The sequence below is a fragment of the Maylandia zebra genome, unplaced genomic scaffold, assembly GCF_041146795.1.
Source record: "Maylandia zebra isolate NMK-2024a unplaced genomic scaffold, Mzebra_GT3a scaffold11, whole genome shotgun sequence".
NCBI lineage: Eukaryota > Metazoa > Chordata > Actinopteri > Cichliformes > Cichlidae > Maylandia > Maylandia zebra.
Window position 1 is genome coordinate 7835905 of NW_027490041.1, and position 26479 is coordinate 7862383.

Sequence of the window (26479 nt, forward strand, 5' to 3'; positions counted from 1 at the left end):
CAAACAGAGACATCCTGCGGGGACCTTTGTTCTCTTGTAGACTGATATTGTTTCCAATGTTTCCAATAACAAAAGAGAAAATCTGTTTGATTCACTTTTCTTTCTTTCTTTTGTAGATATAGAGATATACCTCTAGGTTAGATTTATTTCTCTGAACCTCCACAGCTGCAGGTGGAGGAGATGGTGTCTCCATCAGCAGATTCAGTGGAAAGGCCGGACTTAAAGGAGGCTTCAAAAGGCTTCCAGACAGGATGAACTGGGCTAAGTGACAGAGAGGATAGAAAGGATTGTTTTGAACTTTGAATCATATAAAATCATTCCTGTAGTCCCAGAATAAAAACATTGTAACATTTGAATGTCACAGCATATCTGAGTGAAGAATAAGTCAGTGTCTTTAGCTTGTATAAAACAGCCTCAATTCACCAAAGACATCTTGCTTAACTATAGCTGAGAGCCAATAAGCAGATTTTTAGAGCCCAGGGCCCTATTTCAGGAAGCCGGTTTAGAAAACTCAGAGTGAAAAACGATACTCAGGGTTGAGTAACCCCGAACTGTCCAACTCGGAATATTCGGTTTCAGAAAGGCTGATAACAAGTAGTTCAATCAACGCGGAGTTGCTTTAACCCCAAGTTAAGCGCGCGCACGAGGATACATAAAGCCCTGATTAGTGGAGCACAGATTAAGCGAGTCACCATGGAGACGGAGGGAAAGAAGGCGCGGTCAATGTATTTCACAGCGCTTGACGCCGAAATTCTGATGGCAGCATATGCCGATAACATGCAAATTTTGCAAAAAAAAGTAACACAGCCTCAGCTGCAAAAGAAAGGGAGCATGCATGGCAAAACATAGCCGACAGAGTCAATGCGTGAGTGTTAATGTAAACATTGATCTAGGGATTTCCACCCATTTAACACGTTATTTTATTATATTTCATTTTGTATTTTATACATTTTATTTCGTGACATGATGTGAGCACAAGTGCAACCCAACAGGCCCCAAACGTTCCTGGCAGCAAGTAAAAATGAAATATAAAAATATAGTCCAAACAGGTAAGGTGTAATTGTATTATGAGCCATAGTGCTTGGTCTGTTTGTCCCATGTAAATCAATTGCAGTTAGAGGCTACATTAACTTTCTTTCTGTAAGCACTTATTGAAATTATCTGAGCACATTACAAGTACATATTTGCTTACTCTGTATGCTCAAATGTGACCCGTTATAGCCAACAGAAAAAAAGCGGAGGCCCGAAAAACAGGTGGGGGTCCTCCACCACCACCACTCACAGAGCCTGGCCACTTGGCTTCCACATTTGTCATAATGTTGGCAGCATCACATATGATCTTCACAGTGCAGAGAACACAAATTAGCATCCATTACTATGATGAAATAATTTGTTAGTTTGAAATGCTACAGGGAACTATGTACCTGCACATTAATGCTGTGGAAAGACTTCCTGTTCACATAGTCTCCTTCATTTACTGAAGGAGCAATGATTGGAATGTGAGTGCCATCTCTACAGCCAATCACGCCTGGGAACCGTGAAAATAAATGTAAAATTTAAGTAGTAGTTCAAGTATCACCACATCATGAATTAAGTTTTGTTCATCCTGCTACCTGCAATTTTGTGGCATCCCTCTTTGATAAATCTTGTGGGTCTATGACCGGGGAACACCACAGACGAGTACAGGAGACGTTTCAGTGCAACTGTAACATTCCTGACTGCCCGACAGACGGTAGCCTTGGAAACGTGCTCAGCGTCACCAATATTATACAGAAAGCTCCCGTTTGCAAAGAAACGGAGTGCGGTACAAATAATATGTAATGAACTGAGAGGATGTCCGCGATGTGTCACATGAGCAATATTAGGCCTGAGGATGTTATTCAAATAAATTATAGATTGTGCTGACAAACGGTGACGTTCACACAGAAAATCATCAGGAAATGATAAAATGTCCAAACGCGCTCTAATCACTCTCTCCCGGCGGACAGCTCTGCGGAGAATTTGGGCTTCAACATCTACTGGCTCTTCAAGGAAGGGGCACGCCATGTCTGACACTTCCTACAGTCAGGTTTCCGACACAGAGGCGGAGAACGTCAGGGTTAGTTGAAGTAAACCTGCTAGGGGGCAGGTTAGCTTCACGGAGTGTGTCGTCATAGTAACTCACTCAGGATTAATCTAAACTCGCTTTGTGAAACTGAAAACCCAGAGTTTTCGTTAACTCAGGGTATACTTACTCAGAGTTTGCATTAAAACGGCTTCCTGAAATAGGGCCCAGATCTAAAAATGTCTAAGAACAGTTGGTTCATAGACTCTTGGTCTGAGGAACAGAATATAACAACACACTACTTAATCTAGTGAGTAACTTAGTAATGTACTGCAGTACTTTTAAGAAAAGCAAGAAGAAGAACCCGAACAGAGCAAATCAGCATGTGAACTTTACCCTGACTCAGTCTGAGCAGTCAGACGGCTTTTTTTTTTTTTTTTTTGGAGTAACACATAAAGGTGTGACACACACACTTAAATCCAATCTGAAGTGAGACTCAAAGTTCAGTTTGTACATAAACAGTAAAAGAAACTGCATTTACAGTATTTCACAGAACTGAGTACACTGATTTTCCTGCCTCCATCAGTCTGTGGAGGAGGTGGAGCTGCTGCTCTCACTGACACACTGACTGCAGAATGAGCTCAGCTGCTGTTCCACAGTAACTGCTGCGAGGTGGACACATCTGTTTGACCATAACAGTTACTGTGTCAACAGCTGTTGGAGGTCAGGGGTCTTTATAATTACTGCACCATACACAGCAAATTCAAAAGTGTTAAATTTTTTGGTGTTAATAGTCTCCTTGCAAAAGTAGAGTTAATTTTACTCTAAGCAGAGTCACATTCTTTTAATGTAACTCTGAGGTGTAAAATGATAGTAGTTAAAATCGAGTGTTAAAAATGAGTGTTTCTCTGTCAAATCTGGAGGTGTTACAATGGAAACATTAACTCTTGACCTCTTAACTCTGAACTCCTAGAGGGGCTATGACACCAACAGAGTAAATTCACAGACTCCGCCCCCAGCACGGCTCCAATCGAAGCTGAAGTGAAGCCGTTTCAGAACATTTTGCTCTACATATTTGAGTTGTTTGCCATGCTTGGTAAGTCATTTTTTCAAAGATTGTTTCAATTGTTATTAGCTTTTACTTCTGTGGCTCTTTGGAGTTGAGACAAAGCTGTGTGAAAGGCATTAGCCATGTTGCTCGCTGATAGCATAATATTCTGTTTTAGCTAGCTGAAAGGTATTGTTTGCGGGCAAATACCACAGCCTTGAAAAAAGCTTGCATGTGAATTTTCAGTCAAACTTTTGGTCAAATACACCTAAAACAATGTCTAGAATGTGAAATGTTGGTATAATGGTGCTACTTGAAGCCTGAAAACGATCGCCCATAAAAAAAACGAGCAAACAGCAGTAGCAGACGTCCTGACTGGATTCTACGTTAGCATAGATCCCTCCAGAGTTTTGTGCACACGGTTTAGGTAAAAATGAAAAAGGTTGAGGTTTTACATTTAGTTCAGTATTACCTGTTGCCTGTGTCCTTGTCTTTTGGGAAAATACTTTACACAAGTAATGGCTCAAAGAGGATTCCTTTTTTTTTTTAACTGTGCTGCAATTGTTTACTGGATTATTTGTGCCATTAATTACTGTCAACTAATTTTTATTCAATCTCCACACAGGATATGCTTGTGAAGATGGAATATGGGGGAGAGCAGAAGTGCGTTGAAGTTCCACAAAGGGATGAATGAAGGACATGCATATTGTATTGAAGAAATAAGTGATGAGAATGCTGTTATTTGCATTTACCATGTCAGACCTTTTGATAAACAAAATTCTAATGAAAGTGAGAACATGTAAACTGTTACATCTTTCAGAAAATGTTTTGAAATTGTGGTGCACAGTTCAGAATAAATGTTTTTCAAAAACCATTGCATCTTTTTAGTAAATGTTTATTTCCAAAAGAAATTTCTAGAAGTTCAGAACAGTAAAATTCCCGCTTTTTAGAATGAATTAGAAGATAACTCTTACGTAGTTAAACTAAAATACTCTTTGAGAGTTAATATATAAACTCTTAACACCAAGTGTTAAATTATCAACTCCAGACAGATTTGGTGTTTAACACTAAATCAGAATTAACGTACCAACTCTCCAAAAAGAGTTAAATTAACACTCTCTGGTGTGGACCCATATAGACACTTTAATAGTGTTGAAATCAAATCCGACAGTGTTAATTTGGACATGCTGGATTTGCTGTGTATGCATGCATATCTATGAAGCGCCTTGAGGTGACTTTTGTTGTGATTTGGCGCTATATAAATAAAATTGAATTGAATGTAGTGTAGAACTGAATTAAACATGCTGACGTTATCTGTTTAAAAATCCCTTCATTACAAATATTGGATCTGCTTCAACAGGAAGTAATTATGACAACAATACAAAGGTTGTTGGGTTTGATATTTAGACTGACTTAATCAGATAATGGTAAATGGCCTGTATTTGTACAGCGCTTTACTAGTCCCAAAGGACCCCAAAGCACTTTACACATCCAGTCATCCACCCATTCACACACTGGTGATGGCAGCTACATTGTAGCCACAGCCACCCTGGGGCGCACTGACAGAGGAAACATTCCACAACGTCAACACAACATCAACACAAGTACAGAAACAAACTGTCACTTCTAATTTTTCTTATTAATAGTGAATCAGTGTGTGTCAGTGAATGCATCGTGTGTGCTTCAGGCTCCATCTAGTGGCCTGATAGCAGAGCAGCTGATGGCAGCTTCCTCTGCCTCACACTGCTGTCTGACTGCATTCAGCTGACACTGAGATGAAGCAGGAAAGAAGCAGCTGATGGTAAATGGCCTGCATTTGTATAGCGCTTTACACTACATTCAGTCATTCACCCATTCACACACACATTCACACACTGGCGATGGCAAGCTACATTGTAGCCACAGCTGCCCTGGGGCACACTGACAGAGGCGAGGCTGCCGGACACTGGCGCCACCGGACCCTCTGACCACCACCAGTAGGCAAACATGGGGTTAGTATCTTGCCAAAGGATATTTGGCATGCAGCAAGGAAGCAGCCTGGGATCGAACCACCGACCTTCTGATTAGTGGCTGACCTGCTCTTCCACCTGAGCTACAGCCACCCTAAAAATATATTTGGACAGCACACATGATGGAAAGGAGGATTTCAGTTGATGCACATGAATGATTTGTGTTTCCTCTGCAGGTAGAAAGTGTGTGTGAGCTGATGTGAATCATGTGACCTGGTTTCTAGGTCACATGACAGGTCAGAGGTCCGCGACTGTAACTCAGTTCCTCCTGTTAATGTGAACTCACTGAGTGTTTGTGGTTTACCTCTCAGACTGACTGAAGATGATGATGGAGGAAGAGGAGGACAGAGCAGAGTCTGCAGGGTCCAGCTGTCCGTCTGTGAGGAGTGACCGGTCCAAAGATCAAAATCCACACTTCAGTGGTGAACCTGGAGCAACGAGGTCAGAGAGCTGAACTCACTGAGTAACAGAAATAATTCTGCACTGACATTATAATCAGTGTTGACTCTGGTTGATTGTCTGACTGTGTTTGTGAGCTGAGAGGAAATGAAAATGAGTTTGTAACAAAAATCAGTTTTGTCCAGTTTTCCTGTAAAAAGCTGAACTCTAATCTAAGAGGATGTTACTGACAGGAAACAGCTGCATTATCTGCAGTCTGTGTGATCACAGCTGCTTCAATCATGTTTGTGTCTGCAGAGGTCAGAGGTCACAGTCTGCAGGGTCCAGCTGTCCGTCTGTGAGGAGTGACTGGTCCAAAGGCGACGTTCCAAACTTCAGTGGTGAACCTGGAGCAACGAGGTCAGAGAGCTGTGATGACTCCTTTACATGTTTGTGTTTCCTGGATAAATATGACCTGAAACATCCTCAGATTGTTACAAAGATTCATTAAAAAGAAAAGAATGAAAGAGAAAAGATCCAAATGTTCGACTTGGTCATTTGCTGTTTGAGGACAGTGATGCTCATATCTGTGGGGAAAGTGTGACCTGAGTGGGTTCATGTTTGTCTTTAAAGAACAGAGCTGCTCTGATTCTCTTTGTGTCTGATCTGTTAAACAGTCTGAGAGGTCACACAGAGACCCAGCAGCTAAAGCCTGGATCATACTGGCTGCTGTTACTCCATCAGGACAACACTGAACCACAGTGGTGTGGATGTAGTGGATAAATCCCACCATACTGATGCTCAGAGTTAACCACAGGGAACAAAACCAGATGTTACCTTCAGATTGTGACCTTTGGAGTGGACGATGCAGATTTCAATAGAGAATAAATGTTGTTTTTCAGCTGTGAAGAAAGAATCGAATTTTCTGAACTTAAGAATTTATGATGCTGGAAACAACATGGAGACTATAACACAACATTTCCACTGTGTTCATAGAATGAATGTAAAACTGTCAGACATTCATTAAATATGCAAAATGTCTACAGAAGCATCAGAGGGTCAGACGTGAAGCACTCAGTGATTTTGATCAAATGACTCATCAGTTATTGATCTGTACTACACTGATCTACCACGTTAGTAAAGCTGGTGTTCTGGTGGTGGAGGGAGACTCGGATCATGTTCTGGTTTTGGAGCAGTGATCTGCTGATGGTTCAGTTTGATGAGCTTCTTCAAAATCATCCCTGACATCACCACTGAAAGGACGTCCATGAAAACAGACTGAAAATTACTGATATGTTCACAATCTGAGAGTTTAAAACTTGACAGACTTGATTCAGATGAAGTTATTTGAGCAGAAACTCCTGGATCTTTATCCTGTGTTGATCTAATCCTTCATGGTTCCTCCACAGAGTGGAGCAGCAGAGCTCAGAGGTTCCCAGTGGTCAGTCTGCCCAGCAGCATCAAACACAGCTGGACTCCATATTTATGGTCTGTACATGCACAACAACTACTGTTACATCTGTTCTGTTCACGGTCATCTCCATGCTGCTCTTTGTAGACCAGTGGATCGTCAGTGTGTCCAACATGGATCTGATGTTTGGCTCCATGATTTCAGTCTGATTGGCTCATTCATAAAGTATTCTGTTCCAGCTGCTGGAGGACAACATCATCACTTTTGTGAAGAACGAGCTGAAGAAGATCCAGAAGGTTCTGAGTCCAGATTACCCAGAATGCTTTGAGAGTCAGAGGAGCAGCAGCAGAGAGGCATTTGTGAAGATCACAGTGGACTTCCTGAGGAGAATGAAGCAGGAGGAGCTGGCTGACCGTCTGCAGAGCAGTAAGAGGATTTATCTAAAGATTTAAGCTGCTGGATAAATGAACATTTTCCAGAGATGGAAGATGGAACAACATGTTTTAAAGATTAGTTCTTTTTGGAATTGAGTGTTTATTTTTCTCCTCATTCAGAACTTCAAGCTGCAGTTTGTCATCGTAACCTTAAATCCACCCTGAAGAAGAAGTTCCAGTGTGTGTTTGAGGGCATCGCTAAAGCAGGAAACCCAACCCTCCTGAATCAAATCTACACAGAGCTCTACATCACAGAGGGAGGGACTGCAGAGGTCAATGATGAACATGAGGTCAGACAGATTGAAACAGCATCCAGGAAACCAGACAGACCTGAAACAACCATCAGACAAGAAGACATCTTTAAAGCCTCACCTGGAAGAGATGAACCAATCAGAACAGTGCTGACAAAGGGAGTGGCTGGCATTGGGAAAACAGTCTTAACACAGAAATACAGCCTGGACTGGGCTGAAGACAAAGCCAACCAGGACATCCAGTTCATATTTCCATTCACTTTCAGAGAGCTGAATGTGCTGAAAGAGGAAAAGTTCAGCTTGGTGGGACTTGTTCATCACTTCTTTACTGAAACCAAAGAAGCAGGAATCTGCAGCTTTGAAGACTTCCAGGTTGTGTTCATCTTTGATGGTCTGGATGAGTGTCGACTTCCTCTGGACTTCCACAAAACTACAATCCTAACTGACCCTAGAAAGTCCACCTCAGTGGATGTGCTGCTGATAAACCTCATCAGGGGGAAACTGCTTCCCTCTGCTCGCCTCTGGATAACCACACGACCTGCAGCAGCCAATCAGATCCCTCCTGACTGTGTTGGCATGGTGACAGAGGTCAGAGGGTTCACTGACCCACAGAAGGAGGAGTACTTCAGGAAGAGATTCAGAGATGAGGAGCAGGCCAGCAGGATCATCTCCCACATCAAGACATCACGAAGCCTCCACATCATGTGTCACATCCCAGTCTTCTGCTGGATCACTGCTACAGTTCTGGAGGATGTGCTGGAAACCAGAGAGGGAGGACAGCTGCCCAAGACCCTGACTGAGATGTACATCCACTTCCTGGTGGTTCAGGCCAAAGTGAAGAAGGTCAAGTATGATGGAGGAGCTGAGACAGATCCACACTGGAGTCCAGAGAGCAGGAAGATGATGGAGTCTCTGGGAAAACTGTCTTTTGATCAGCTGCAGAAAGGAAACCTGATCTTCTATGAATCAGACCTGACAGAGTGTGGCATCGATATCAGAGCAGCCTCAGTGTTCTCAGGAGTGTTCACACAGATCTTTAAAGAGGAGAGAGGACTGTACCAGGACAAGGTGTTCTGCTTCATCCATCTGAGTGTTCAGGAGTTTCTGGCTGCTCTTCATGTCCATCTGACCTTCAGCAACTCTGGACTCAATCTGCTGGAAGAACAACAGAGAATCTCGATGTTGTCTAAGTTAATTAGCAAACCAAACCTACAATCTCTCCACCAGAGTGCTGTGACCAAGGCCTTACAGAGTCCAAATGGACACCTGGACTTGTTCCTCCGCTTCCTCCTGGGTCTTTCACTGCAGACCAATCAGACTCTCCTACGAGGTCTGATGTCACAGACAGGAAGTAGCTCACAGACCAATCAGGAAACAGTCCAGTATATCAAGAAGAAGCTCAGTGAGAATCTGTCTGCAGAGAAAAGCATCAATCTGTTTCACTGTCTGAATGAACTGAATGATCGTTCTCTAGTGGAGGAGATCCAACAGTCCCTGAGATCAGGACGTCTCTCCACAGGTGAACTGTCTCCTGCTCAGTGGTCAGCTCTGGTCTTCATCTTACTGTCATCAGAAGAAGATCTGGATGTGTTTGACCTGAAGAAATACTCTGCTTCAGAGGAGGCTCTTCTGAGGCTGCTGCCAGTGGTCAAAGCCTCCAACAAAGCTCTGTGAGTACATTTGTACTCATGTCTTTACTTTTAACATCCAACTGTGTCAGTAATTTATTTCACCAGGCTTTCTGTCTTTGTATGAATTTGTATCCTAAAGTTTTGGGATTTCTCCAATACAACTGTGACCTCTTTGATGCCTCCAGAACTCGAGACGCTGGATTCACCATAAACTCTGATCATCACTGCTGCTGTTATGTTATCAGTCTTTGTTTAAACACTTAGGCTGCATGTGCCTGATGTTGTGATACTTTATATTCACATGCATGCTCCTAGATACATTTCTACTGCAGGTCTATTTTAGTCACAAATGTTGGTGAAACACTTGCTTTTACATGCATGGTGGGTCCTGCATTAAAGAAAGCATTTGAATTACTCAGTGAATCCTGGCAGCCAGAGAAACATCCTTAGTTCCACTTTAAACTAAACTCTGCTTCGGTCTTCCACAGTGTGTTTGTTGTTTCTTTGTTGTTGTTGGCCTGCTCTCTCCTCTCACTCCAATCTGGTTGCAGCAGATGTTTGTCCCTCCCTGAACCTGCAGACTTGGGTGCAGCACCTCAGTTCATCTTCAGTCTGAAACCAGCTGTTGTAGCTATATCCCCTCAAGCACAGCTTCCCTGGTCATCTCTGCTGTGGTTGCTATAAAATTTAATCTTGATTTAAAAAAAAAGATCAAAAAACCTCAAGTCAGACTTGATGCCATTTGTTGGCAGCATGGTGCCTGTTTGTCTTTGATGATAAACTGCAGCACAGTCTAAAGCAAACCTTCGGACTTTATTGACTTTATGCATGTATATATTCTTCCTGTTCACCTTGGACACACAGCAGCTCTCTGTTTGTTGTGATTGGATCTAGAACAGCCAACATATCCTAATCTAGATGATTTCTAAGGTGGTATCTGGGACGAAAAGTTAAAAATCAGCTGGATGGCCTGTACTGTATGATGGCCTTGGTTGCACCACATTGATGGCCATGCAGGGTGGTTCACTCCTTGGGCAAGAAGACCGAGGAGTGAGCCACACTTGGTCAAAGCTTGGTCATTCAAGCTCACTGTTTTCCCCTTGTTGGTTGATGATAGTATTTTTTTTACCTGACTTATAGTCATCATTGTCTTCAAATTAACTCACACACTGCTGACTGCTGTAGCTTACCTGGCTGAGCAGGTGACCCATGCACTGAAGGTTAGAGTCGTGACTCCAGGGCCTGGTTTGAGTCTGCCCAAGACCATTTCCTGTGTGTTATTCTCCTCACTTCTCCCTCCCTTCCTGTCTTCTTTGTCCTATACAGTGAAGACAAAAGGCCTCAAGTTGTGAAAACTCTTTCCCCTTCATCAGCTTCCATCTCTCTCATCTAAAATCACCAGTATTCTCTGAGTAGAGAATCTTTTCACAATCTTGAATGATAAGGATCCAAGTGGGTAAAGTTATTTATTTGTTGTGTTCCTATTTGCAGCTGGGATAGATTAAGAAAAACTATCGGCTGCCCAAATTACATCCAGTTTAGAAGACAAACATTGAGTGAAGTGTTTGTTTCATCATCCTTCACAACTCATCAACCAGGTGTCACAAACTGCAGCAGGACAGTACAAAGCATGTCATACGGATGGCTGCAACAACCAGAGTTTTACCTACCTTTGGTATTTCGTGACAGCATGAGCGTAATATTTACTGAACAGAGTCGTCTTCTGTAATCTTTTCAGATTCAGATTCAGAACACTGTATTTATTTTCAAGGGGCAATTAGGATACTGACCTTGCCAACCATACATACAATACACAAACATCATATTGGGGAGACGGGTCAGGCTAGGTAGCTGGCCGGTCAGCCGCTAGAGCAGCGACCCAGAACCGAACAGCAGAAAATGCACAACATCAGGAAAGATGAGGAGAAAAAAGAACTCCTCCCAGACTGAGCTCCAACAGGGAGATCAGTTTGAGAACAGACAAAAAAAATGACCTTAGCGCAGAGCACATGAAAACTCTTAATGCGCCATAGAAACACATGACAAGCAACAGGGATGGGTAAAAGGTGAGAGACAGCCGGTGTAGACAGCGCATCCGGGCCTGCAGCATTTGCGCTGGTCCCCTCGACCCACCGTCTGCACCGGGAGGGGATAAGCATGCTTAGGATGGGAAGGAACAGTCTAAACACCGTCTGTTATCAGGGTGAGATTTGTTCAGCTCCAGCCTTGAGACCACAGCTGGCGCCGGTATGTTAGCCGCATGAGATGATGGTGGCTTTCTTTGGTGCGAACAACTGCATGTCAATTTCACAACTGATCTAACAGTCCGTCACTCGTCTCTCAATCTCCCGTTGGAGAGCCACGAGCTTCTCCGAGAGGTTATGGGTTTTGCGCTCAAAGAGCAAAGTCTGAGAACTCACGACCACCATGAGCTTCTTCAAGATCTTATCCGTGCTGCGTTCAATGAGCCCATTTTGAGAAGTCACGACCCGTCCCATTGTTTCAGTCACAGCGGGCAGCCTTGTGGGTTTTGAACAGCTGATTCCGCTTTCTTTAATCTTCAATAAGCCAGGGCCAAGCCAGCTCAGATCAGCAAGAACCCTTTGCTGCTGTGAATGTCCGTGCTGCTAGCTGCAAAGAAGCAATTATCTCTGCCATCCCAAAAGAAAACAAGGATAAATTAGAATGTGCGTCATATAGACCAATATCTGTTCTTAATACAGATTACAAGCTGTTTACATCTATCATGGCTCGACGATTAGAAAAGTTCTTACCTAATCTAATTCATAACGATCAAACAGGTTTTATTCGAGAGCGCCAAATACAAGATGTACGACGGACATTACAAATTATTAATCATATTCAAAAGAATAAAATAGAAGCAATGGTAATCAGTATCGATGCAGAAAAATCATTCGATTCAGTTAATTGGAACTTTCTTTACCGAGTCTTGCATACATTTGGCTTTCACGAAAATATAATTAAGACAATACAGGCACTTTATGATAACCCTACGGCAAGGATTAAAATTAATGGCTACCTATCAAATAGTATTAAGCTGCAAAGAGGAACAAGGCAGGGCTGTGCGTGCTCACCATTATTATTTGCGTTATATCTGGAACCATTGGCTCAATATATAAGACAAAATAAAGAAGTAGAAGGTATTAATATCCATGAAAAGGAGCATAAATTAGCCTGCTATGCAGATGATATTTTAATATTTTTGGGTCAACCATCAAACTCTTTACCTAAATTAATGCAATCATTTGAATACTTTGGTCGACTATCTGGATATAGGGTTAATATGAGTAAAACACAATTGCTTAAGTACAACTATATTCCATCAGAAGAAATTAAAAATAAGTATCAATTAGCATGGCAAACAGAGTACTTTAAAAATCTAGGAGTCATAATACCTAAGGATCTTACAGAACTATTAGAACGAAATTATTTACCAATACAGAAAAAAATCAAGGAACATATAGCGAGATGGAATCTAATTCCATATTTAAGTTTATATTTGAGAATAGACTCAATTAAAATTAATATTCTTCCTAAATTATTATATTTATTTCAAACATTACCAATAGAAATTAACCAGAAACAGTTTAATGAATGGGATAAAATTTTGTCAAGATACTAGGGCTGGGCCATATTATACCGTTCACGGTAATACTGGTATAATGTTAGGCAACGATAGGAAAATGAAATATCGCGATAGAATATGAGTAAAACGCGCATGCGCAGTGCCTTTGTTTTCATACGCACATGGCCGATTGTTGAGTGAAACAGATGAACCAGAATTGGTTTGTAAAAATGGTGCAACTTCAGTGATGTGGAACTGGTTTGGTGTTTGTCCATCGGATACACGACAAAGCACATTTTTTTTGCAAAACATGCAAGCGGCCGTCATTATTGTCGTATTTGTCGGACTAAGATGCTCTTAAATCTGGGAGTAATCTGGGTCCTAAACTCCGTATGCTTCAGGTCAAACGAACACTGCAGCATCACTGAAAGTTAAAAACTGTCTAAATTCTTTCATCTTTAATAAAACGATCAGCATTGCTGCTTTACCAGGTGTAACTATGAAGTTTAACTTCCAGGCATCCATGAAAACAAAATTTATTACATTTAACGGAGTTAGAAGTTAGCAGGAAGCTAGCGGAAGTTAGCTCGCTAGTTTCGCTAGTTACCTAAGCATGATATTGCATGTTCTGACTGAGAGATTTCTGAAAAAAATCAAACGTACAGCTCTGCTATCACTTCCAACATAAATGAAGACAGGAAACTAAACAGCAGTGACGTTTGTAGGGTTACTGAAGTTGGGCTAGCTGGTATATAATTATGTGCTACGTGATCGCTAGCGACACAGCTATGTTAGCATAACATAAACAGTGAAGCTGGAGGACGAACACTAACACTTTTTTCCACTTATAAAAGTTAACGTGAAGGTTCCTCATGGTTAGAGACAAATGCAATCGCATGGCAGGATGCTGTAAACGGACCAAACTTCAGTCAGGAGAACAACTGAGATAATCCATCCACAATACGAGGTTAGTCATTAATATACTGCAACAACATGGGAATAGAGCAGCTGCCAGAGAATTCAACATTAATGAATCAATGGTACAGAAGTGGAGGAAGCAAGAAGAATGAGTTTAATAAAGTTTGATTTATCTGACTGCTTTGTTTCGCTTAATGTGCCTTATAATCCCGTGCACGTTATGGTCCGAAAAATACGTACTGCACACTGCAGTTTAATGTTGCAAAGCACCTCTTTTTAACTTCCGTGGATATTATACATGGTTATGCTCAGGATATGTCAGCCCATTTCTACTGGAAATCAGAATCAGAATCAGAAAGGGTTTTATTGCCAAATGTTGAGCAGGTTTACAACATTAGGAAATTGCTACGGTGCTTCAGTGCAAACATACTGTTATAAATTACGTTTAAATAGACATGAAAAAATAAAAATAAGAGTAAGAATTAAAAGTGCTAAGTAGATAGATATATACATGATATATACATGAGTGCAGGTGGTGATCAGTGCCAAACATGGAATGATGCAGTGAACACAGTGTAGGGTCATGTGCCAGGGGTGGGAACAGTCATACGGTTATTGTTCATGTGTCCGACAGCAGAGGGGAAGAAACTGTTCTTATGGCGAGAGGTTTTGGTGCGAATGGACCGGAGCCTCCTGCCTGAGGGGAGCAGGTCAAACAGACTGTGTCCAGGGTGAGAAGGGTCAGCTGTGATCCGAGCTGCACGCCCCAGTGTCCTGGAGGTGTACAGGTCCTGCAGAGATGGGAGTCTGCAGCCAATCACCTTCTCAGCAGAGCGCACAACACGCTGCAGTCTCTGTTTGTCCCTGATAGTGGCTCCAGCGTACCACACAGTGATGGAGGAGGTGAGGATGGACTCGATGATTGCGGTGTAGAATTGCATCATCGTCCGTGTTGGCAGGTTGAATTTCTTCAGCTGCCTCAGGAAGTACATCCTCTGCTGGGCTTTCTTAATGACGGAGGTGATGGTGGGCTCCCACTTCAGGTCCTGGGTGATGGTGGTACCCAGGAAGTGGAATTAGTCCACAGAGGTGATGGGGGTGTCAGACAGGATGATGGGGGGGAGTGGAGCTGTGTACTTCCTGAAGTCCACAATAATCTCCACTGTCTTCTGGGCATTCAGCACCAGGTTGTTGTGGCTGCACCAGGACACCAGACGTTCAACCTCCCTCCTGTAGGCAGACTCATCCCCGTCCGAGATGAGTCCAATAACGGTGGTGTCATCTGCAAACTTGATTAGCTTGACAGACTGGTGGGTGGAGGTGCAGCAGTTGGTGTACAGGGAGAAGAGCAGAGGAGAAAGAACACAGCCCTGAGGGGAGCCGGTGCTGATGGTCCGGGAGTCCGAGACATTCTTTCCCAGCCTCACATGCTGCTTCCTGTCCGTCAGGAAGTCAGTGATCCACCAGCAGATGGGATCAGGCACATTCATCTGGGTAAGCTTGCCTCGGAGATGGTCTGGAAGGATGGTGTTGAAGGCAGAGCTGAAGTCCACAAACAGGATCCTGGCGTAGGTTCCTGGGGAGTCCAGATGCTCCAGGATGAAGTGTAGGGCCATGTTGATGGCGTCATCTACAGACCTGTTGGCTCTATATGCAAACTGCAGGGGGTCCAGGAGGGGGCCCGTGAGGGTCTTGAGATGGGAGAGAACCAGGCGCTCAAATGACTTCATGACCACAGATGTCAGAGCCACGGGTCTGTAGTCATTTAGTCCAGTGATCCTAGGTTTCTTGGGGACAGGGATTATGGTAGAGGACTTGAAGCAGGCAGGCACATGACATGCCTGCAGTGAGGAGTTGAAAATGCCAGAAAACACTGGGGCCAGCTCGTTTGCACAGTGTCTAAGGGTGGCAGGAGACACACCGTCTGGGCCGGGAGCTTTCCGAGCATTCAGGTTCTTAAACTGCTTCCTCACACCTGCTTCATGAATATGAAGAGTTGTGGTGGGAGGAGGTGGTGTGAAATCCTCTTTTGTGTGGGGTGAGGAGGGGGGTGTTGTAGGTGAAGTGTTTGAATGTGGTGATGGCTCTATGGAGGGGGGAGAGGTGGGGGAATGAGTGTCCAAGGTGTCTCTATTGTTGGGGCCGTTGGAGGTGTGAAGGCTGCCTGATGGCTCGTCAAAACGGCAGTAAAAGTCGTTGAGGGTGTTGGCTAAGAGCAAGTCATCAGTGGAGTGGAGGGTTTTAGGCTTGTAGTTGGTGATATTCCTAAAACCTTTCCACACAGAGGCCGAGTCATTCTCTGAGATCTGCTGCTGCATCTTCTCAGAGTGCTGGTGTTTTGCAATGTCCACCTCCTTAGTGAACCTGTACTTGGCCTCTCTGTAGCAGTCCCTGTCTCTGCTTCTGAACGCCTTTCTCTTTTCCAGCCACAGCTTTTTGAGTTTAGGAGTAAACCAGGGTTTGTCATTGTTATAACTCACCCTGGTGCGTGATGGCACAATGCTGTCCTCACAGAAGTGGATATAGGAGGTGACAGTGTCCGTAAACTCGTCCAAGCTGTTAGAAGCAGCCTTCATTGTGTCCCAGTCTGTAGACTCCAAGCACGTGCGAAGCTCCTCCACAGCCTCGTTGCTCCACAGTTTTTTGGTCCTCACGACAGGTTTGGAGAGCTTCAGCCTCTGTCTGTACGCGGGGATTAGGTGGATCATGACGTGGTCAGAAAGTCCGAGTGAAGCACGGGGCACCGCACGATAGGCCCCGCTGATCGTGCTGTAGCAGTGGTCTAATGTCCTCTCCTCTCTGGTCGGGCATTTAATTTGGTTAAACTTTCAGCAAGGAATTTGCATTTGCACTGTTACATTTTTATAAAGCTTTTAATGTACATAAAAACCAGCTTCTTGTTTAAGTGAAAATAAATGGAAGGTTGTCTTTTTGCGCTAGTAATGTTGTGGAGTTGTATTTTGTCTCGCATCAATTATATCGTCAGTTATATCGTTATCGCAAATTTTCAAATATATATCGTGATAAATATTTTTGGCCATATCGCCCTGCTCTACAAGATACATATGGCAAGGAAAAAGGCCCCGAATTAGATTTAAAACCCTACAACTTAACAAAGGAAAAGGGGGGTGGGGCTTACCTTCTCTTAGGGAATATTATTGGGCAGCACAATTAAGGCCTATGATATGCTGATGTAATCCTTCATATGACGCTCAATGGAAAGTTATTGAGGAGAGTCTGACCTCCATCCCCATATAAGCTATTATAGCAGACAGAAGCTTGCAAAATTTAATAAAAACTATTGAAAATCCATGGATCAAGTTGACTTTTAAAATTTGGGAAACAGTAATAAAAGAATATAAACTAGAAGAGGATATAGCAGTTCTTAAGTGGTGTGCATATGACACACATTTTGCTCCAAATAAATTGGACACCAGATTCAAAGATTGGACATATAAAGGATAAACAGCTTTATGTATGGTAATGGAGGAAGGCAGACTAATTAGTTTTGATAAAATGAAAGATAAATCAAAATCAATCAATCAAAATTTATTTATATAGCACATTTTTAAAGACCGAAGTACACCAAAGTGCTTTCCAGTAAAATCATGATACAGATAAAATCACAATAAAATATAATTACAGATATATATAGGATATAAGATAATTACATAATCTAAATGCAAAGCCAGATGTAAATTACCCTAATTCGCCTTGAATGCCAGATCAAACAAATACGTTTTTAAACGTGATTTAAAAGACTGAATGGAATCTGATGCGCGAATATGAAGAGGAAGAGTATTCCATAACCTGGGTGCAGCAACGGCAAAGGCACGGTCTCCTCTGGTCTTCAGCCGAGACCTAGGTTGCACTAAGAGCAGTTGGCCCGATGATCTTAGTGCTCTCTGAGGGCTATACAGACAGAGGAGATCAGCTAGGTAGTCAGGTGCCATATTGTTTAAAATTTTATAAGTAAACAATAAAATTTTAAAATCAATTCGGTATTTAATAGGAAGCCAGTGTAAATTTGCCAGAACAGGGGTGATAGAGTCGTACTTTCTAGTGCCGGTCAAGAGACGTGCTGCGGCATTTTGGACCAGCTGCAAACGCTGCAGAAGAGAAGATTGTAGGCCCAAGTAGAGTAAGTTACAATAGTCCAGTCTTGACGTGATGAAAGCATGAATGAGTTTCTCCAGATCTTTGTGTGGTATGTAAGGTTTAGCCTTAGAAATTAGGCGTAGTTGGTGAAAGCTGGTTTTTACCACAATAGAGACCTGTTTATCTAGTTTGAAGGAACTATCCATGAAAACTCCAAGATTCCTAGCAGCATCAGTGAGGTGGTTAGCAACAGGCCTGAATGTGCCAGTCAGTTGTCCCAGAGGCATATTTCTATCAAAAACAATAATTTCTGTCTTCTTTTCATTTAAAGTAAGAAAGTTACGTGATAACCAGTCTTTGACATCGCTCAGACAATCAAACAGAGGATGTAGTGAAGATGAAGCATCCCCAGTCAGGTGGAGGTAAATTTGAATATCATCAGCATAACAATGAAAAGAGACATTATGTTTTTCAAAAATGGAGCCCAAGGGCAGCATATACAGAGAAAACAACACAGGACCCAGTACCGAGCCCTGGGGCACACCACAGCGAAAACGGGCAGAAGAAGAGGAATATTTTCCCATCATGACGGAGAACGACCTCTCAGAAAAATATGATTTAAACCAAGATAGAACATTTCCTTTGAGGCCTACTACTTGTTCCAATCTTGCCAAAAGGATATCATGGTCAACCGTGTCAAAGGCTGAGGTCAAATCCAATAGAACTAAGACCGCAGAGCGCCCAGAGTCTGCGATTAGGAGAAGGTCATTGAAGACTCTTAGTAGGGCAGTTTCGGTGCTGTGACGCGGTCTAAATCCAGACTGGAATTTATCACTTATACCGTTTCTCTCTAAGTAGGTCTGTAGTTGCCGAAGCACTATTTTCTCTAAAACTTTTGACATGAAGGGGAGTTTAGAAATCGGCCTGTAATTTGCTAGAATGTTACGATCAAGGATACTTTTCTTGATAACAGGTTGCACGACTGCATGTTTAAAAACAACTGCATAAATATTCATTAGAAACACAGGATTTTTATAAATGTCTACAGATGAGGCATTTTGTCAATAAAACGATAAAAGCTAAGGCTGAATTGAGTAAACAGCTGCTAGACGTATTTAAAAGGGCAGTTCAAATAAAAATAGAGGTATTATAGGTGACCTCTATAAAGGATTAACAAATGTGAAATTACACTCAAGCTTGTATATCAAAACAAAATGGGAAATGGAGGGAGGAATAGAGATAAAGGAGGAAGAATGGACAACAATATGGGCATATCAATGGAAATGTAGCAGCTCACAGAGCTGGCGGGAATTTGGGTGGAAATGCCTGATAAGATATTTTATTACACCTCACCAAAAATCTCACTATGAAGGTAACCCTCCCGCTTGCTGGAGAAATTGTGGAAATACAAATGCAAATCACTATCATATTTTCTGGGACTGTCATGTTATTAAAACTTATTGGAAGGGAATACATGCAGCAATACAAGAGACATTTGGAAGATATTTACCTTTGGAAAGTAAAACTCTACGTTTTGGACTTATGCCAGAAGGATGGACAAAGAACGATAAATACTTGTTTAATATTTTACTGGCAGCAGGCAAAAAAGCCATCACAAAAAATGGCTTTCTTCAGAGAGCCCAGCTATGAACACGTGGATGAACATCACACTGGACATTTACAGAATGGAGAAAATGACAGCAGATGTGAACTACAAGAGGGACCTGTTTGTATCACGATGGAAGAAATGGATGGACTACATTAGAAAACGCAGGCCAGTTTTTGCTTTTTCATTAGATTTTGACTTTGTTAACTACTAGAAGACTAGAGGAAAAATTAGTTACATTAATGGAAACAAAAACACACTCCCTATATTTATTTATTTATTTTTCTTTCCTTTTTCTTTTTCCTTGTGTATTTTTTATTTATGTTGTTTGTTGTTTCCTGTTTTGCTTCTTTTTCTTTTCTTCTTCTTCTTTCATTCTTATTGTATGGATATTTTAGTTGTTTAAATATAGAAAAAAAGAAAAAAATATATGTACTGAAAGAAAGCTGAAGTTGATGGTATTGTATAGTGATTCTAAAATGTTAATAAAAAATAAAAAAGCTGGAATCAAATGAGTCCAAGTCTTCTGCTGATTCAGCATCACATTCATCTTTGCTCCTTGTTCTGCATCCCCACCATGGACTTCATTCCTTTCCAAGCCAGCCTTGAGTGTCCTTTATTCAGCTCATCCTCTGCTTTACTTTTACACCTGATTTTAGCTGCTTTTCTTCTCTCCCTCATAACAAGACAGCTTCTTCTGCCTGAGAACATGTTGGAGTGATTTACTAATCCAGGGCTGATTTTTGGGGAAAGTAATCCCCATTTTTCCCAGAATGAAATGTAAGTAGAAATAAATGATCTAAGTGAGAACATGAGCCTTTAAAAAGGCTCTTCTGAGGCTGCTGCCAGTGGTCAAAGCCTCCAACAAAGCTCTGTAAGTACATATGTGATCATAGCTTTAGCTTTTAAATGTTTATTCTAGTTAACACAGATCAGGTGGAACAACTCAAATAAAATATCAAAAATATTAAGTGGTCATCGGTACTCAGTTTGTTCAATACTGAATACAATGGAGCACAAATTGTCCACGTTTCTGAAATATTTCTGGGTGTAAGTGTCACCAAAGTGCAATTTAGACCTGGCCTGTGGTTGTTATCTAAGTGATAATCATCAATTCTACTAAAACAAATACAAAATAAAGAAATTTGACACATTCTGTTGATATCAAAAGCACACTGAACAATTCAGTGTTGTTTTACTGCTGTTCTCTCTTCACTTCTTCTCCTCTGATTCTCTCCACATGTTGCTCTGCATCAGTGCTCAGTTTCCTGACAAAACAAGATGAAATATTGCTAAATATAATAGTATCTCATTACACTTCAACATAAGTGTTTTATTTTTGTAATTGTTTATCTGTTATTTTTCAGACTGAGTCACTGTGACCTGTCAGAGAGAAGCTGTGAAGCTCTGGCCTCAGGTCTCAGCTCTCAGACCTCTAATCTGAGACAGCTGGACCTGAGTAACAGTAACCTGAAGGATTCAGGCGTGAAGCTTCTGTCTGAAGGACTGAAGAGTCCACACTGTACACTGGAAACTCTCAGGTGAGATCAAGCATTTTTCTTTCATCAACTGACAGAATTAGCAGATTAATAATAAGGCAGTCCTCTAATAAGAGGAGAAGTGGAGGTGTTTTGAAGGGCAACATACTCATATGTTAACAAGACAGGAAGTAGTTCCTGGGAACTGCTTCCTTTGTTATTGTCTAAGTAGAAACATGATGGTGAAACAGTGATGAGTTTGCAGAGGTGAATCCACACAACACAACACAACAATGCTGTTGCGAGCTGAAAGCAGACTTCTCACAGATTCTGAGGCTGCAGGTTTCATCACTGTCCAACCAAAATTCACTGAACCAGCAGTAAATGAACGTCCAAAACTACGCTTCATGTTTAAAAAACAGATGATCAGGGGGATTTGTGTTTACATCTTTTTTGTGTGATCTGCTCACCTGCTGTTTTAGCTGTTTGGTGGTTGTTGAGATGGTTTTGTGAACTTTTAGCTGAGATCCTGACGTTTCTGTAGATACCACACATGTCTAATTACTTTGTACAGCATGAATGGCCATAACGAGGTTTTTAACAGTAAGAAAAGTTGTAAAACTTCAGAAAATATAGTTAAAAGTCCAAAACCTTCTACGTCTGGTGGCTTGTGGTAAGGAGCAGATCAAACGAGTAAAGAATTACGTTATAATTATAAATGGCTTCAACAGCACATTCAGGTCTGTGAGACTCATTCAGACACTGAGCCGTGGCTCTGTGCTACATGCACATATTTCTGCATCTCTGCCATTCAGACACACTTTATATATAGTTTATTTTATGTAGGATTCAATACTGAACTGTACATTTAGTCTTTTTAAAGGCAGCAAGTTTTATTCAGTGTTTTCATAAAAGCCTTATTTCTATCCATTTACTGCTATTAGGAAGAACACGTGAGGCTTAAGACCTGGACCAGTTTGAAACCTTTTGTCCTCCACAATGGAAAATGGGTGGAAATAAAAATGGGTCTCACTTTAGCCAGCTCCTAATTTTATCAGTTCTACTCTCAGCGTCTCCTGTATATCTCCTGTATAAATGTTGCACTCAGCTTTGTGGTCTCCAATATCACTGAAATGCAGCCAGATGCTGCTCATTTTGCCTTTTCACTCTTTCCTGACACGCTTGCATTTCAGTACAGCTCCCATTTCTCTGTGTACTGGTCTCTACCACTACCCTTGCTGTCTATGGGACATGTCTTCTTTCACATAATGGTATGATCCCAGTCTGTCTCTTAAAGTGTTTGGCCACATGGTTTGCTCATCAGAATAAAACCTCAGCCGTGCTCACATTGATTATCAGCAAGCCTGAAAATTCATCAATATTTGACATATGAAATTATCTCAAGGGCTGGATTTGGCCCACGGGCCATATGTTTGACACCCCTGGTTTACACAGTTTGGTATTCAATGTACAACTGAGCTAGCTCTCAGCTAACTAGCAGACAAGCTAACTGCTGGGACTGCGTCTTTCTAACAAGAGCGTCAGACACTCAGACTGGTTTCCTTTGTGGATGATGATGTGTTCTCACACTGGTCCTTCATGCTGATGCTGCCATCCACCCACTGCTCCTGGATTCCTCATCATCATCTCCATCAGCCCTCACAATACTCCACCTTCTTCAGCTTCATGTTCAGGAGCCTGGATGGACAGTAATTCTTTCCATGGGTTATGGTGGGACATTGAGAGCTGAAGTCAAACAGCAGTGAGAATGAAAGACTGATTCATTTCTATTTAGTCTTGTGATGTGCAGCTTTGTTCAGAGCATTAAGGCCCAGCAAAGATCACTGAGGTCATAGAGTCCCTGATGAAACCTGTGTGCTTATAGAAACTGAGACCAGATGAACCAGAATAGAAGGACATTAAAATGAAGTGTCAGCTACACAAAGGCAAAGCTATTCAGTTGTTGCTGTGAGTTATTTAAATGGAGGATGGAGTCAGACTTTAAGCTGCTGGACTCAGTCACTATATCCTGTTGTCCTCATAGAACCTGGACACACAGACTCACCTGTGACACAGTGACACACAGTGTGGGCTACACACACATTAGAAAGTGGATCAGTCACACTTGTGCAATCATTTGTTGTGCTGGGAAACCATGAACACTTTGAATCACATTAATGGCTTTGTTACAGCAACATTCAATCATGAGTTCAAAAGTAGTGCATTGTGTACTTATTTTAATAGTACTGCAGTATGAGAAGTGCAACATTCAGTGTGCAGAAACAGATCAGGTGCTTTCTAACAGCAGTGTTCCCTTTAACACAGCAGCAGTTCAAATATTTCTGTCAGTCTGAGCTGAAACATGAATCTAATCAAATATCAAATCAAAGTTCTTTGCCTCTGCCAGGACGTTAACATTTGATCTAGTTTTTTACAAAGTTCCCTCAGCGTCCAGAGCCACCAACATACCTTTGATCAACAGCAAGTGAACATTTATAAATGTGTGTTTGCAGAACAGGAAGCAGCAGAACTATTGTTCTGTTATCAGGCAGCAGCACAAACGCTCATCAGCTCATTTACTGTGCAGGACTTTGAGTGTGTGAAGTGTGTGTTTGTGCTGGATTTCCTTTGGAGAATCTCAGTCAGAAACCAGACAAAGAAAAACTCTTTCAACAGTCCAGGTTGAGTTGACAACATGAACTGCATTTATCTTCCTCTGACTGACATGTTCTTCCTCCTCTGCACCGAGCCAGCTGCTAAGACTCACAAGCTCATTGACATTTTCTGATGATAAAGAAACTCTCTTCTTCTGCACAATATGAGCAGCAACAGAGAAGAAGCTTTCACAGGTACAGATGTTGCAGCTGTGGCCAAGTACATGTGCTGCATGTTGGAGCAGCACTCTAATGGACAGGCCTCTGTACTGATGGTGGGCTCTGCTCTGTATCCACCACACTGTTCTCAGCTGAGTCTTCCTCCTGTTCACACTCTGATGAAGCACCAACAGGGCCAACTTCTTCTCTGGTGGCTCGGATGTTGTTGCTTCCACAGGTTTCCCTCCAACAACCCTCTGTTCCTGCAGTGAGTTCAGTAAGATCTGGGTAAACACTTGAGCTCCTTGAATCTGGCTCCAGCAGCAGTTTTCACATATACAATGTTGGCATTTTCCTTGCGTGTCTCCAGGTCTGTTCTGAATGTAGACTTGAATTTGACCACGTAGGCGGGGTCATCATCTGGGCTCTCCATCACCTGAGAGAGATGACAAAACACAGAATCACAGAGCATGAAACCAACGTTTCTCCTCCCAGAAGTTCAGTCACAGACCTGCAACAGAAACAAGAAGATTCAAATGACGCAGAGCTTTCATTTACTTATATCCACAAACATGTCCTCTACATATTCATGCTGTATTTACACACACATACAGAGGCTGTTTGTCTCTCACACACAGACAGGACACTGAGAAATACATCATGTTAAATATACCTGCAGGCTTCCAGCTGTGCACTTTGTCCCTGTTAGCTGTGATTGCCATGGCAACCTTGGTGTTGTGCGCGATGCAGGGACGTGTTCAAAGGCAGACGTCTGGCAGCAGCATCATATTTGATGCACTATCTGTACTGAGTGTGCTGACTTTATTTCAAATGTCCCACTGCTGTGCAACATGAATCACATGTTCTGCACGTTTCTGTAACTCCCAGGTAACCATGGTTACCCAGCCACGCCCAGTAGTCTCCAGAGAGACCAACAGCTGGTTCATGTTGTAACACCGTGGCTTTCGTAGTCTCTCCTTTTTCTACAGCTCATGTGTTCTTCTTGTGATGCTGCGTCTTGAGGCTCATACATGCCGTCATTTGTTGATCCTAAGAACGTTCCTCAGACCGACTTCTTCAACAACAGATAACTTTAGTTGTATCAACACTGCCTCCTGGAACAGTTTAAAATGAACATGTCAAAGATCTGTACCTGTCTCCATGTTTCTGTCCCCGCCCCTTTCTTTCTGTCCTGGGTCATGTGAGCGCTGCAGTAGTATTAGGCCCACCCTCAATGCTCCCATTGGCTGAGACGCATAATGACGCCCATTTCAAGCCAGCACTGATCAACATCCCTCCTGTGACCCATGGCTGTTATATTCAGAGCCAGTGAGCACTTTCACAATAATCATGATTTTAAAAACTGTGATTAAAATAATTGCTGACGTTAATCAGTTAATGAGTTAACGAGATTATAACAGGTTAAGTTGCCCTAATAATTAGACTTTGGTGACAAACTGATGTGATCTCCATGTTTCCTTTGTTGGACTGTGGGCGAGTGTCAGAACTGAATGTACTGAGTAACATGTAGAGTTTAAACATGTGTCAGTTCCAGTTTTAGAGCTCTAAAGTGCAGCTATCATGTTAGGAATATGTTAGGAATAGACAGGAACACTGAGCACACTGAGGTCAAATCTTTATTTTACCACTCGCTGCATTCTTGATGTTCATGAATTCAGCAGGTTCATGATTGTCTGCAGCATTCCTTTCCTTTTTGATAAAGCTTATAGTTCGAGCTGGATCAGGTGACCCTGAACCATCCCTTAGTTATGCTGCTATAGGCTCAGGCTGTTGGTGGACTTCCCATGATGCTCTGCTTTCTTCTCCCCTCTTTTCACTCCTGATGCTTTTATATGTCACTACTGCATGTCCTTAACTTTTGTCTCTCTGTTTTGTTCTTGTCTCTCTGAGCTCATCTCTTCTCTTTCCCCTCACCCTGCAACCAGTCATGGTAGATGCTCCTCCTGGAGCCTGTTTTCACTGGGAGGATCTTTGTGTCAAAGGGAGTTCTTCTTCCCACCATCACCAAGTGCTGCTCACAGTGGAGGCGGTTACCTTACTCTGTTAAACAGCTTCAGATGACTGTTGTTGTCTGTTGGGTATTGTCACTTATAAATAAAGTTACAATGGATGGATAGATGTTATTGTGACAAAGAGAAAACAACTGTTGACAGATAGATTGTTGTTTTATGTGTCTGCAGTCTGTCAGGCTGTCTGATCACAGAGGAAGGCTGTACTTCTCTGGCCTCAGCTCTGAGCTCCAACCCCTCCCATTTGAGAGAGCTGGACCTGAGCTACAATCATCCAGGTCCCTCAGGAATGAAGCTGCTGTCGGCTGGACTGAAGGATCCAGGCTGGAGACTGGACACTCTCAGGTATGGAGAGAAAATCTGATGGAGGTGGAAGAGCTGGAAACATTTCCTGTGTCTTTCACTCACTTCCTGTTTGTTTCCTGCAGATGACACATGAACAATCAGACATGCAGGAATATTTTCAGGGACAGACACACTAGTCTAGCTGGATAGTTCATGGATATTTATGTAGGGGTCTCCAAGGAGTCTGTTTGCAGGAACATTTAGGTCACCGGTGTACCTGAGATAGATGCCAGTGTACCTAATAAAGTGTCAGCTAACATTTGGAAATGGAAGCTTAAATAATGACAAACTGTACATTCACAGCTGAATTCACAATAAATTTGTTCTCAAGTGCACATTTTTCTGTTATTGTTCTCAAACAACAGAATGAGAATGAAATATTGATTCTAACAGGGCCCA

At 42.2% G+C, this 26479-nt stretch overlaps 1 protein-coding gene across 1 annotated transcript; it reads left to right on the top strand.

Annotated features, from left to right (window-relative positions):
- The first annotated feature begins 7102 nt into the window (after positions 1-7102).
- Positions 7103-9840, top strand: LOC143415963 (protein NLRC3-like). The gene is made up of 2 exons (XM_076881337.1): positions 7103-7316; positions 7445-9840. The coding sequence occupies exons 1-2, from the start codon at positions 7280-7282 to the stop codon at positions 9247-9249; spliced, it is 1842 nt and encodes a 613-aa protein (XP_076737452.1). The 5' UTR covers positions 7103-7279; the 3' UTR covers positions 9250-9840.
- The last annotated feature ends 16639 nt before the right edge of the window (positions 9841-26479 follow it).

Excerpts from the sequence above, each read along its gene's own strand:
- LOC143415963 (XM_076881337.1), top strand. The coding sequence starts at position 7,280 with ATGAAGCAGGAGGAGCTGGCTGACCGTCTGCAGAGCA. Across the intron at positions 7,317-7,444 it reads GGCTGACCGTCTGCAGAGCA|AACTTCAAGCTGCAGTTTGT; the intron begins GTAAGAGGATTT and ends CTCCTCATTCAG.